This window comes from Typopeltis vanoorti, chromosome 16 (assembly GCF_054136105.1).
Source record: "Typopeltis vanoorti isolate ZY-2024b chromosome 16, IOZ_Tvanoo_1.0, whole genome shotgun sequence".
Lineage (NCBI taxonomy): Eukaryota > Metazoa > Arthropoda > Arachnida > Uropygi > Thelyphonidae > Typopeltis > Typopeltis vanoorti.
In genome coordinates, this window is record NC_143564.1 from 42,838,059 (window position 1) to 42,853,688 (window position 15,630).

Here is a 15,630-nt window from a genome sequence, read left to right on the forward strand (position 1 = left end):
AAATGAAGTCACAGATAAATGGGTGAATAAAAATCTAAACAAAATTTAAAAGGCTGTTACCACAGAACAAGTAGGTAGAGTAATACAGATATACTCGTATATTTGGGAAGCAATCACCTTCTGATGGAAAATGTTGACAAGAAATATAAAGAGCACGGTCTTTCTTAAAATAAAAATAAATAACAGAAAAGTCGATAAAAAATACAATAATGCAATTGCTGTTACTTCTACATTAATGTTCAATAAAGAAACATGGACATCCTGTATAATGATAGTGCTGAATGAAAAATTTATATTATTACTAACTTCCTATCGACAATTTTCCTACAAATTAGACTTATCAGTCAGGTTGGTTTGTGGTTTATTGCGCAAAGACCCGCCAAGGTTATACTGCGCCATTTACAATGAGAAAATAAATTTTTGCATTATGAAAAATATTACAATGCGGTAATAAAAATTAATTGCTAAAATAAGTTTATAAGTACATTATAAATTGCATTTATGATCAAATGCGTTCGTATAAATTAATTCCTTGTAAACAATTAAAAGCCACCAGCAGTTTGGCTTAGCCTGGTTAGTAAAAACTGCATTCCTCTCTTGAGGAGAAGTGCTGGCACTCCACCAGATACATGGTACAATGAGTCTTAATACGCGGGTCATTAGTCTTCAATAGATAAGAATGTAATATGTCTGACTTATGCGGAGTATAGCAATTTAAACCTCCTCTCTTCTGTTTCTACGTAGACAAGACAGACACCGCTTTATTTCAGGCTTAATCCCATGCAATTGTTTATCAGTGCCTCCTGTTAGGATGATTGCCATCAAATAATTAACTTTCTTCTTATTATTAAGACAATTAACTGTCTGTAAAAGGTGACTGACAACCAGAATGTGGAGAAAGTACGAGCTGACCTAGCCGCCACACAACCAACAGAGGTCTCATATCTCGAACGTTGGTATAGAAAGGTAAGAAATTACAGCGCTTTGCTGTGTGCATTAAACAGCTGCAGGGAGTCTGATGATAGAATATAAAACAACCTTTGCTTGGGCTGCATGATGGAACGCAAACCTACCATAGTGAAATACTACCATGTTCAAGGTAGGTAATAATACTCATGTTCAAAGCAGTACTAAGGCGTACTGTCAGTATTAAATTTTGCAAGATGGGGAAAAAAGGGGACTAATTAACGTGATAATCACAGGAAAACTACAAGGAGAGGACAAACGAAACACCATTTTAGGTGGAACAGAATGGAAGTATCATCCAAATATTTAGATTCACAAGATAAAATGGAGAACTAAAACCGCCAACTTCCAGGTTTTCGATGGCACCTGAATGGATGAATGAAACAAAGTAATAATCAGAATACTAGAACTTGTGATCAGTAGCGTAGGGATGCTTAGACATTGATCAGTTGCGCCCTTCTGACATCGGTCAAAAGGGCGCAACTGAGAGGATATTTCACGAGTTATTGTAATTATCACACTAAAAATTACCATGGGCGCCATAAACTTAATAATCCTACTGTGAGATATCTGCTGCTACAATATCTTCGAAACTTATTCCAGTGACTGATCTTTCACTGAAAGAATATTTCTGCTAGTCTACTTCCAGTAACATAGTTCTGAAAAATTATAAAAGGTATCCCTTTATTCAATTCAATCAAATCTCATATACTCTTTGTCTCTAAGGTTTTGCGCCTACAAAAGTTTTTCTCCATAAGTGTAGCCATTCATTCTAGATATCAATTTGTTCGCTCTTCTCGGCTTTTATGATTTAATTAATTTATTTTTATAATGTTTTTTTTTTTGCATATATATATATATACAGGGTGTTCGGGATAAATTTGACATATTTATAATTAATTATATTTTTCCGTAAGTTACATGTATTAACACACACTTCTCTTCATTTAAAAGTTTGGACCCTTCTTTATTCATATACAAGATGTCAGAAAGGATGGATAGCTGGAACCCACCTGAATCATGGAAGAGAATAACTTGTATCATGATGATTCGTGCCCGCCATCAAAATAAGGATATTACGACTGCTGCCCAATGCTCCCTGAATACAGTAAAAACAATCAGGCATGAACTAGAGACTTGCAATGGTGACTACGAGGATGTAGCAAGAAGAAAGATCCCTAGCAGACGATCTGATTGCGTTCGTACAGCAGAATTCCTCGCAAATCTGCAGGAACAGGTGTTGAAAAACCCTGGCATTGGAATTCGGGCTTTATTCGTGGAGTTGCTAACTGTAGTCAAGCCCTGGATAACAAGGGTAGCCAATGGTAGGCCGTATGTATGGCAGCAGGATTCGGCCCCTTGCCACACCTCTGGGAAAAGTCAAAAATGGTTGTCTGAAAATTTCTACGACTTCACCAGTCCAAATGTTTGGCCTCCAAACTCCCCAGACCTTAACCCCATGGATTATTTTGTATGGGGCGCAGTTGAAAAAGACACCAATCGCACTTCTAGTAATACAAAAGCCCAGTTAATGGATAAAATTAAAACAGTTTTTGCGGCCCTTCCCAGGGAGACTGTAGCATCAGCTTGTTCGAGGTTCCGAAGCAGAATTGAAGCTGTGATCGATGCTAATGGTGGTTATTTTGAGTAAATCTTGTTGATAGTATTGTAATTAACTCTGCCTGTAATGTTTTTTTTGTCAATTCATTAAATTTAATAGATACAAAGAAGATTTTCTTTTTCCTTACGAAACTGTCAAATTTATCCCGAACACCCTGTATATATATATATATTCTTTCTTAGATCTTCAAAGTTCATTAGCGTACACTAAACGAGATCCGATCATTAAGCGAATTAATTTTATGCAAGGGAATAACTGCATTTTCCTCTCCTCTAGCATAGTTCCTGAAAATTAATATAATCCGGTTTCTATATTACACTTCTTAGAAAATTATTTCATTTTGGACTGCACTTATGCTTGGGTCCTTTTGATCTTCCGCTGTTTTCAGTTTCTTTTAATCTTAGCTGTCTATTCTCAGGCAAACTACATATCGTATTTACATTTTCCGGAATTAACAGCCATTGCTTGTCATTAACTGCTCTATGCACTGTCTGCACATTTTGACATGCAATTTTAATTTCATTCTGAATACTGAAGATAAAAATTCAGCACAATGAATCCAACACTGACCTGTCTGGAACCTCACTAGTTTCAGGAACTCAATCGGAGAAATGACCATTCATTAGCTACCACCTTCACCTTTTTACTATTTCAACTTACTGACAGCCAGCCTGGCTGGTCGAGTGGTTAGCGTATATCCGCTCTCCAGCCAAGAGGCTGCGGGTTCAAATCCCAACAAGGGCATGAATGTTTGTGATTGTCCTATAATACTAACCGTTTACTATGTATACTGTTGTAACCTGTGTCCTGGAGCAGTATGACCTTCGGTGTCTGTGTGCCATAATAGTGGCAAAATTCTTCAATTTGCTTATAAGACGAATGTATGGTACATAATCGAATGGCTTGTGAAATCTAAATATTAGGGCGAAATCAGCAATCAACTCCTCCGTACAATATGTTGTATCGCCCAATGCGAGACTACTAATTTGGTTATTAGAGACCTGAAGTGGCTTGAAAATCCCCTCTGCATGCCATATTTCATCTCTAGAGTATGGTTTTCTGATTTAGTTCTCAGCCTCGGTACTAACAGACATATACTGTACTATGTTTAAAAGACTTCATGTGTGGAATTCACCTGAAAAAAAAAAGTTTGAAAATCAGAACTTCCTCTTAAGCAAATCCATGCTACAATCCATTTATAGTTACAATCATTCAACCCACTTAATACTTATTTTACCTGCTGTGGATGCTAAACTTATAAGCCTGTAGTTTATCATTTCACTTACTTTCCGATCATCCGCCTCCTATATGGATTGGAATAAATACAACGAAGCCCTCATGATTAAAGTTAAATACTTGAAGATTTTATTCCTCGCTTAATATAGCATGATAGGATATATCCTGCATATTGCTTGGGCCTTATTAACTGACATACAAAAAGAAAACTTGCAATCATAAGTTTTTTTTTTATGCTAAATATACATATAATTTCTTTGTTCTTTCCTTTCCCCATTCCAAAATTGTCGATCTGCTCCAGGAAATTATGTTTAGTAATCATATTTCAATCGTGTTATTACAACTAAATGAATCTTGCCGAAGTCTACTGATGTCAGCCGCCTTCTTTTTCCATATCTGATTCATAAATTCTGTGGCCATCACTTTCGGTTCATTTGTTTTTAAAGCGATAAAGTTTTTACTGGTAATTAAAAAAGAAGTTAGCAGTTGAAAGTCAAATTACTTGAAAATTTCTCATTTATCGTTAAAAATTAATTCCCCTCAAGTGTTTCTCAGGTCCACGTAATTTACTTTGTAATATAAAATCGTTTAACGTTATCTCTCAACGCAGTATTCCAGAGTAAAACATTAAGCATGTGTTAGGCACAAATGCTCTTGAAAAGCTAGTTGGATTGCTAGCTGTTCTGCGACAATCTCGAATACCAGGAATTTTACTACTGATCATTAGCGCAAATTCGCAACATCTGTTAATTATACTACTAAAGTGCTCATGAAGAGAACGGCTTTCTGTTTAGAAATATATGTACATACTACAAATTATCAATATTGTCTATTAATTTACAACGGAAGGCCCTGTTCGAATCACAAGTCAGCAAGGCCGGTACTTATCTTTGAATGACCAACTTTATTAACTGTTATATCTTGAGACATACCGTGTCCTGTAGTATCTAAATATTAGTTAAACAGGATCTGCACGATTTCCATCTTTATCGTTCACAACGAGTTTGATAGAGTTTTATTTATATTCGCACCCCCCCCTCCCTCCCCGGTTAGTTTAACTGCCTCTTTTAAGAGAAAAAGTATTAAACTTGCTAATACTCTTGTCCTTTGTCATTTTTTCCTGCTGGCATATCCGGACAAAATATTGAATAGGCTGATATCCAACCTAAGCTCTACTCTTCTTAATGGGTTTGTAATTATCCATTTGAAGCGTGGTTTCTAGAATAGCAATACCATGTATACCAACATGCAAGTTCGTATCTCGCAAAGAAGCTATCTCTGCATATTACATCCTTACCCCGTACTCGTCCATATATCCTAGTAGTGCATACCTGTCTTCGTTGCTAGCTTCTCCTTTTGCGAGTTCCAATTAATAGTGGTTTGTCATTCAGTTCACTATCTTTAAGCTTACTATCAGCAGGTAAAATCAATAATTGATTGTTAAAAAAAAAAAAAACAGAAAGAATAACTAAAATAATAATAAACTGTTTCTTTATACGCCATACTCCTCCCCTTGATCAAAAAATATGGCATTATTATTTCTGAACTGTTTACATTCTTTCCTTAAGTCTGGTTTCTTTATACTTGGTAATATAAACAGCTTCCTTGATATTGAAGATTTAAATGGAAGTTTATTACCATTAATCAGTATTCCCTGCATTCCAACAGTATTTCCCGTAATTATCTTCTTTTATTGCTTTTCTTTCATCATGTACCGTATTCTAAAATAGATAGCCATGTAAATACGGAGCCCTCCCTAACTATAAAAATTTGGAAAACCATAATCGAATTAACGTTGTCGAATGTACAATCCCCCCTAATTTAACTATAATTTCGAACTGCAGTCTCAACCAATACAATCTCTTGTAGTTTACAATTCTTTCTTCCTCGATAATTTCTGTTGTAAAAATTTACAACAGAAACAACAAAAACCAATATAACAACAACAAAAATCACGGAAAGCCTGCGGCGGAATATCCTTCAGAATGAATCTCATTCATATTATTAGCATACACAACACATTAAGCATTGAATTCCACTAACTCATAGCAGTTATTTAAATAATGCATAATTAATATCTAAAATCCTACCATGTTGCATGGAACACTTGATATCATCTTCCACTGTCTTTTTATTTTTTAATTCCCATTAGCAGAAGACGAATTAAGGCTTTCTTTTTTTCTTAACATAGTAACAGAAACGGAGGCAACTACCTAATGTATCCATTCGACTGCGCCACCAAGGGGCATTTTCGTGTTAATATTATATAAACATGGAAATATATACGATGTAATAATTTTATACATGATAATATCATTATGTAAGACGATATTATACAGCGTATTATATAATGATATTATTATCATAATAATATTATTATTTTGTTATGTATGATATATAATATTACGCCACAAATTCTATCAGAAGAAGTTATGTTGAGTATCTAAAGCATGCAAAATGAAAAAAAAAAAAAACGGCAGGTGAGGATGGAGTCACAGCGGAATTTTTAAAAGCAAGTGTAGAAATTATCTACAAAATCTTGGCAAAAGGCTAAAGTCTTGGTTCATAGACTTTAGTCAGCTCTAGACCTTGCACAACCAAAAGAACAGGCAAGTTTTCGAAGTGGCTTTAGCTCAATGAACCATATTCGAGCTGTACAACAGATTATTGAACGGTGTAATGAATATCAACTGCCAGTCTTGGTTTTATTGATTATGAGAACGCCTTTGATTCATTAAAAACGTCTGCAATACTTAAACCATTGAGAAACCATCAAATACAAGGTGACACAATTCTAAAAAACTATTCACAGCATGCCTAGAAGAAATATTCAAACTTCTGGATAGGGAAGTAAAAGGTCTGAAGATAAATGAAAGATATTTAAGCCATTTGCGCTTTGCAGATGACACAGTTATCGTTACGTCAATTGCACATGAATTACGGACTCGTACCCATGAACTTACAATTTCTAGAAAAACAGCTGGGTTAAAGATAAACATAAAGAAAACCTAAGTTATGTACGAGGGACATTAAGAAAATAAGTTCCGTTTATAAATATTTTCACTGCAGCGCTGCGATCGCCATGGTGCACATGTGTGCTGAGTTTGTTGATTTGTTAGCAAGGCGTTGGTGCCATTTTCAGACATTCTCGCAATGCGTACGCTTCTTGGTGTGTGTTTATAATGGCTAAGAAAATCGAGACGCCTACCGCATGTGAAATTAAGTCAGTTATCCGTTTCTTGAATGCGAAGAACGTTAAAGCAGCTGAAATTCATCGGCAGATTATTGAGGTTTATGGAGAACATGCAATGAGTGATTCAATGGTAATGATGATAGTGGCGATGCTTTCCTGAGCAGACTTGTCAATGGGGAACGAGACTTGGGTGTCGCACGCAACTCCTGAATCAAAACAACAGTCCATGGAGTGAAGGCACACCTCATCACCAGTCAAGACGAAATTGAAGACAACGGTTTCCACTCACGGCGCGGCGTGAGTATGTACTGCCAAACCCTTAAGAAACTGCGTTGTGCGATCCAGAATAAACGACGTGGCATGCTTACCAGAGGCGTTGTTTTGATTCATGATAACACCCGCCCACACACGGCCGGCGTAACAGAACGACTTCGGCTGGGAACAATTCTATCATCGTCCATATAGTCCTGACCTCGGCCAAGAAACTTTTACCTGTTCAAACATTTGAAATCTTTCCTTGGTGGCCAGCGGTTTCAAGACGACGACGAGGTCAAAGAAGCAGTATACATGGTTTGCGTCACAGGCGGCAACCTTTCTACGACGAAGGTATACAACTCTTGGTGTCCCGTTATGATAAGTGCTTGAACAATGGCGGAAATTATGTAGAAAAGTAGTGAAAAATGTCTACTTTAATTTCCAATAAAGTTTTTGTAAGTACAGTATATTTTTGTTTCTCTGACATGTTAATCGGAACTTACTTTCTGGATGTTCCTTGTACAATAGCTAAGTACAGCCAAAAAAACAAAAAACAAATAGGGATGAAATTGAACAAGTAGATCATCACATATACTTGGAACAAACGATACTAATGAACCAAAATATCATGGAAGAAATTAAAAGCACACAATTCTTGGGTGGAATTCATTTGGAAAATTACAGTCTATATTCAAAAGCCATTTACCATTATTCCTGAAAAGGAAAGTTTTTAACAATGTATTCTTCCTATATTGACTAATGTCTGTGAAACATGAACACCTAGAAGCAAAGGAAATTCAAAAATTAACAGCAACATAGTTTAGAATGGAAAGAAGTTTTCTTATTATCACAAGACTGGGTCACAAAAGGAATACGTACATAAGATATCAAATCAAAGTCCTTCATATCATAGAACGAGTGAAACATCTGAAGTGGCAGTGAGCTAGGCATATTGCTCGAAGACAAGATCAATGATGGACAAAAGTAGTATCTGATTAAATTCCATGGGAAGTAAAACGACCACGAGTGCGACCAAAATCACGCTGGACTGATGATAGCATCAGATATGCTGTAGTGACATGAGAAAGAAAAGTCATTAACAGACAGTTTTTCGGTCAGCTTGAAAGGCTTTCATCCAGCAGTGATTAGACAATGGCTGATGATGAATGTTATAGTTGTTCTTTGGATTTAGCCTAAGCAACAAATATTATGAGGTATTGTATTATGCTAATTAATTGCCTATGTCCTTCTGGCAGGTTTTTTCTGTTTTGCGGGATGAAAAACCCAAGTTTCTGGATGTAAATACCCTGCACCTCTGTAGACCAGCTAGACTGTCTTCATTTGAAAAGTCCTTTTAAAGATTGTTCGCGTCTAAAAAGGATTTGAAATCAGGTCTTTTCATCTAGAACGTATCGATGATACTGATTAAGCTACGAAGGCTCTATTATATAATTATATAACAATATTGTTATTGTTTTATATATAATATTATATAATAATGTTATGTCAGTGTCATTGGGTGCCTATTTAGGTTGGGTGTACTGTCGTGTGGTTTATCCAACAAGCGCTACAAAATTCACGTCGATTTGACCGTATGATTGCATATTTATTGATGTATGGAAATTTTAAGAGTGCATAATTGGTTCAGTGCAATTAATTGTAGGATAGCTTTAAATACTTTAATTTATCAATTAATATAATTTTAACAAATTCATTCATTTCGTATGGTGATTCAACGGCCGTGAGACCCTTTTATGGGTAGGTACGGCACCACCTCAATCCCCCTTATTTTTATCCAGGCTTGGGACATTTTAACAAATGAACAATAGCTATGTTTCACGCGTGCCGTTTATGTGAGAAGCACAAACGGTTTACGCTTCGTGGTGAGATTAGATTATCATTGGCAAATACTACCGAGACGCAGATTATTTGAATTTTGATGCGATTTCATATCTTGGCCACATCATGAGAAACAGCAAATACCAACTTCTACAAACTATTTTGGTAGGAAGAATTGATGGCAAAGGAACTAGAGGAAGAAAAAGAATATCATGGTTTGACAACATCAAGATGTGGACAGGAAAGAGCAGTGCACAACTGCTCAGATGAGCACAAGAGTGCAGTTTGTTCGCCAAGATGGTCGCTGACCTTCGATAGAAGATAACACAATAAGAAGATGCGATTTTTAAATACAGCCATATAATGCGCATAGAAATCGGAAAAATTAATAACTTAGGAAATTATTATATTTCCGAATTGAACCAAAGAAAGGTTCAATAACTCGTTTCAAATAACTGGTTTTACTTATACACAAGTTCAAACCTCCTTCGACTATAATCATACAATCCGCGAAAACTCTAGCAGAAAACGGGACATTGAGTAGATCGTCAACGCTGTATCCTATTGTAAATATGGGCAAAAAAGTTATAAATTATTTATAGAAAATCACTTTTCTATATCTTTTCTAAATTACTTTTCTATATCTATATACTTTTCTATAACACAATATCTTCATAACTTTTGTTGCTTAGGCTAAATCCTAAACATGCCAGTTCACACTTCACGCACGCAAAACAGATGAAATTCAGAAAACAAATACAGGAACTCATGATAAATGACAACTTTCAATTGGATTGGTTGACACAATAACCAAACACAGCCACTGATTTAGTCCGCTGTTGTCTCAGCGCACACCCTGCCTGTGACATGAGAAAGAAAAGTCATTGACAGACAGTTTCTGAGTCAGCTTGAAAGGCTTTCAACCAGCAGTGAATAGACAATGGCTGATAATGATTGTTATAGTTGTTCTTTGGATGGTTTAAAACCATTGGAACGCTAAGAATTTAACCCGCTGCCCCTGTACATGTGTTCAAAGGCGTCGGTATTTGTGACTGCACACCTGAGCTATTAACACGAATGTGATGCAATGTTTACGCATTGAAAAGTGTCCTCTTCATAAAGCTTTAATATATTGTGTTTAATTTTAGGAATCACGCGAAGCCAGGAAACAATTAGGGGAGTCTTTAATATGAATAAGTGCAAAAATATAATATCCATGATATTACTATTCAGTGGGTGTGCACCGCATACTTAGCACAACCTGAATATACGTTCCTCTTTTCTCTTTCTCTATTTTTTCTCTTTCTCTTTCTCCTTTTATATTATATATCATGTTTATATTATGCTTATATAATAAGCATAATATGCTTATATTATATTATACCAATGTCATACCAGATAGTGATTCCATTAATGACGCCAGCATTAGCAATAAGTTGTTAAATAAAACATCGCTGTATTTTTCACTAGTTTACGAAAACATAAACCTGTTTGAAAGATGTAACTGATGAACGAGTAGTAGTGGCAGAGATGAGGTCTAGTAATAAATGAAATTGTACTTGACATTAAAATCGCTTGTATAAAACGCTGTCCGGATTGATAGTTTGTACATTAGCACAATATTTTATTGTTAATGGTTTTTAATTACGGACTTTATATGATCATCAAGGACATGATCTCTTCAGAATTCTTTTATATTCTGATGGCGATGCTATGTAAACTTTGCTTGCTTGCTTCAGCTTTAATACTAAGGGGCTTCAGTGGGATAATGGAGATGTTTCCTATTATAGGCTTAACTGTCAGCCTTGACCGAATGTTTAGGCATATACACTTTTCAACTAGTAGACTGTGTTCGAGTGAGTGTGGATTTTTTAGATGTCTTTAACACCCTCCTGCTTATGACAGGCCTGAAGTGGGTCAGTTTCTGCCTGATATTTATTGGTTGTTTAGTCTGTATAGCAAGGTTTCAATAATCAGGAAACCTTGCTCTTCACACATACCATCCGATCAGATCTGATACAGAAGCATCTTTATTAAATTACAATCTTATGTTTTTGCCTTCCATACTTTGCAACTGGATCACCAGGTTCCTCACTGTTTGTTTACTACGTCATGGTTAATCTCCTCTTAATCGCCTCTTCATTAACGGCCTTCTCTATCAATAATTTTGTTAGTGTGCACATCCCGTTCCTCTTCTTCACTCGATAAGCCTTGCAGTGCTCAAATAAGTCATACTTCAAGATAACTGTTTTAAAATACTTAGGGAGAGAATAATCTAATGAGCTTCAATAAACACTGCCAACATACGAGGAGGGAGGGGCTGAAAAGTTCTGATAAACACCTCAACTGAGGTTCTACCTCAACTCCTTCATGGTGGTTATCACAACTTTTCGGCACACCCACGTAAAATTCTCCTTCTGGGCTAACTTTTCCATCACAAACCATATCCTTAAAAAAACCTGGGTATTTCATCATCCGTTTAAGAATGCTCATGGTAAACAGTCAATAATATATCCATTTACGTGCACACCATGCAAGCATGGATCCAAGCTGACACTTTTTTTTTTGTGTGAAATATTATTTTAATCAAAACCCTTTCTGACCTGAATTTTTTTTTCCAAGTGAAAAAAATTTTTCTTTAGGTCTAAAAAAGCAAGAGTATCAAGTATTTTGATGAAATATGCATTTCAGGATAAGAATTCTGACCGACTGATTCCATAAGGAAGAATCATTATATTCTGGTAGCAAATATTCAACTTCTGAGCTTATACTCTATAATCCAATATATGTATATTATTCTACTAAGTCATGAAAACCGATATTAGTAAGATATATACGTATAATACATACCTGTTATTATATTAAAGAAATGGAACTACAATGTACGATACGAATTAGAATCATTCGCCACGTAATATGTGCTACGAAAGCCAAGACAGTTGGTGATTCCAATTGGAATCACTAGAGGCAGAAAGGGTTAAGTGAATATCTGTGAATAAGTTAGCGGTGTTTAAGTGAAGGATAACATGGTGATAAGCGATGGGAGATTTATAAATTGGCTCAAAAAGTGACATATTGTTTCATTAGCTATTTCGTGATTACCACAGGCGTTTAACAAGCTAATACTCTTGCAGTATATTCAGTTCTTATCAGAACCGCGAACTGGATTATTTCATTAATATTTAGGAACTTAGCCAGTAGGCACAACGACCACACCAATTATCGTATTTAAATATGAATGTATTGGGCATTTTTTGTCATTATTATTATAAGAGAACTAGATATCAAGCGATTTAGTGTGTGTGTGTGTGTGTGTGTGTGTGTGTGTGTGTGTGTGTGTGTGTGTGTGTGTGTGTGTGTGTGTGTGTGTGTGTGTGTGTGTGTGTGTGTGTGTGTGTGTGTGTGTGTGTGTGTGTGTGTGTGTGTGTGTGTGTGCGTGCGCGCGCGCGCGTGTGTGTGTGTGTGTGTGTGTGGCTCCCGTTCCTAAAAGTATAACAACGAAAAAGGAAAATAATCTGGGCCTTTCATCAACTTTCTGTGTTAAACAGCAATTGATTAAAGCATTCAACAGACCCTACGAAGTAGGGTCTGTTGTGTTGAATGCTTTAATCAACTGTGAATAAACACTAAAAATAAAGTTTAAAATTTAAGTAAATGCATTTTAACTTTATGGATTTTTATAAATTAAATACTGTATCTCTTCCAGCCAATGTTGACTGTGTTCTCTCCATGTCTCCTGTCCTCAACGTATCTACACCACATATTGATATCCCATACAACAGTAGTCTGGTGCTTCACTGTGAAGGGATTTACCCTCTACTCTGGTCGTATCCTGATACCTTGGTAAAAATAAAAATAAAAAATAAAAATAAATAAAAAAATATATATATATATATATTAGTATCAATTTTTAACATACTATTATTATCAAATTGATATTTTTACTTATAATTCTAAATTTTAAATTTTAATGTTTTTATCAACTCATTTAAGAACTGACAAGCTTATTACTTCCGGAATTAACCCTTTGATTCGCAAGCCGACAACAAGAACATAAGTTAATGTCTTTAATAAAGGTTATATCTGTTACACTCGTTAACTGGGGATAAAATTTAGAATTTTTATATTTCTTGTTGAGCCTATGTAGCTCACTGGAAGTGGCGCTTGCATCCTCTTCGATCTACTTAGTCTAGCAATTGCGAATGCTACATTGTATTCAGATCAAGTGATATCGGGCCAATTTCACTGATTGTGCCCAACCGTAACGTACAGCTTTGAACTAACGGTATATATTTTGTTCAGAGAAGAGAAGTTACGTTTATTCCTCTAAACAGAGTATTTATTATCACTGAATTTACCTCATCTGCCATTAAAAAAAAAAAAAAAAACAAGAATTGACATGATATACTGTGCTTCTAGGATTCGTTATTTAAGTGAGCCTGTTCACATGGGATAATTCTATGAGTGAACATATCAGAGTTATAAATTATAACAAATATCATTTACATTATATTAGCTGTATAACATAATATATAAAATCTACAGAAAAGAGAGCACGTAAATGTAGTATAACCCTTTCATGCAACAGGGAAAAACGTTACTTTTTTGGCAGCAAACCAAAGTCGTGCAGCTCATATAATAGTCACATATGGAAAACTCAAAGAGGCATCGGAAATTATTCATTCTCCCACTCAGTGCAAAAATACTCAAGGTTTAATAATACAGTACTCAGTTACATATTGTTCGCTTTACCTCTCTGATAAAGCAATTTCGCTAGAAAAGATGGATTTTGAACGGCAATACGAACTGCTAGTTCAACAATGAAATTACAATTGAAATGTTACGTACTTTTACGTTCTAAAAGTACACACACACACACACACACACACACACACACACACACATGTGAGTGTGTGTGTGTGTGTGTATATATATATACATATATATATATACACACCTTGTAGCAACTTGTATAGGTAAAGTTGATAAGGCTCTGTATTACTAAAACCTTGGTATTTAGGGTCTAGCTACTCACTGAGGAGACCTCAAAAAAGGTTGAAACTGGTCTGGGTAGTGACGTCACCCATAATGTATTGCAGTATACATCTCTTAGTGAGATGTGCTTTACATTATTGAAAATACTAAGAACAGTGATCAGAACTTTACCCACCTTTACAATGAGTTGGCCTGGTGTTGCACCACCTTTAGACTTGAACTACGTTCAGGCGCAAACTTAACTGCTTGCTTACTTGGGATTAGGAGTAAAATAACCAAGTTTATAAAATTACTTGGCAACCCTAATATACATTATTCCCAAGATAAAAAAATATATATTTACATCTATATCTCTTCCAGAGATTATTCAAAATAAAAACACCTTGTAGCAACTTGTATAGGTAAAGTTGATAAGGCTCTGTATTCAACCTTGGTATGAATTGGAATGGCGGTAGAGATAGTGATGCTTTCGGTCAGTTTTGGAATTGTGGTGCGTTTATTATATTATATGATATTATGTGTCTTGAAGATCATGCAATTTTTGATTCGTTGTTCTTTCCAGTAAGACTACAATTGAACGGTAAACGGTTTTTTTTATTATTTTAAAAAAAATTTTTTTAAGATACTTCACATTGATAATCATGGAAAATCAGCTAAATGAGACAATATTCGAGGAGGTATATAAAGAATTTATAAGACTAGGTGAACTACTTAACAACCATTGGCCAGGAAACGTTAAACTTTACGACACGTTTTCCCCGGAAAGTGTCAGAGACGTTGTCGCAGAAGATCAATTAAAATCGGTGCCTTCTACTCCTTCAGACTTTGTAGAAGTGCGCGCACGCAAAAAGCGAAGAACAACAGAAGAACCGCACAATGACAATAATGAAATGGAACAGGATTCTCAGGGTTCGGACGCCGCTATTTCTCCCAAAGAAAAGGTTCCTCCGATCATTCTTAGAGAAATGCCGAAGTGGGCAGCTTTAAGATCCACAATGTCCAATCTGCACATTGGCTTCATTAAGGCCAAAAACATGGATAAAGGCATAAAGATCCAGCCAGCAACAGTGACAGACTATAGAAGGTTGACCAAAGAACTGGACGACAGAGGCATCCAGTATCATACCTTTGCGCTCAGCTCTGAAAAAAACGTAAAAGTGGTCCTTCGTGGTGTCTGAGAAGACATTGACACAGCAGAAATAGCTGCTGACCTTAATTCTCAGGATCTGCCTCCAGTCAAGGTCAGCAGAATGTACAAAGCAGACAAGACTCCCATGCCATTAGTTCTAGTTGAGATTCATAAAATATACAAGGATATCTACAACTTAAAAACAGTGTGTGGTCTCATTGTCACACCAGAACCACTCCGGAAAAGATCATCTTCTGGGCAGTGCCACAGGTGCCAGAAGTTTGGCCATGCTCAGAATCTATGTAGAGCTGAATATAGATGTTTGAAATGTAGAGACAGCCACCCAACCAATACCTGCACTAAGACGAAGACCACCTCGGCAAATATTCCAACTGC

The 15,630-nt window shown here is 35.9% G+C and overlaps 1 protein-coding gene across 2 annotated transcripts in view; it reads left to right on the top strand.

Moving 5' to 3' along the window:
- LOC150097975 (vascular endothelial growth factor receptor 1-like) overlaps nt 1-15,630 on the top strand; it is a 354,137-nt gene that overhangs the window by 10,384 nt on the left and 328,123 nt on the right. For both annotated transcript variants that reach the window (XR_016549608.1, XM_090406574.1), the window contains exon 2: nt 12,817-12,953. Coding sequence is in view for 1 of the 2 variants with exons in the window: in XM_090406574.1 (XP_090262700.1) it covers nt 12,817-12,953 (137 nt within the window). In the remaining variant the exon portion in view is untranslated. The remainder of the gene's footprint in view (nt 1-12,816; nt 12,954-15,630) is intronic.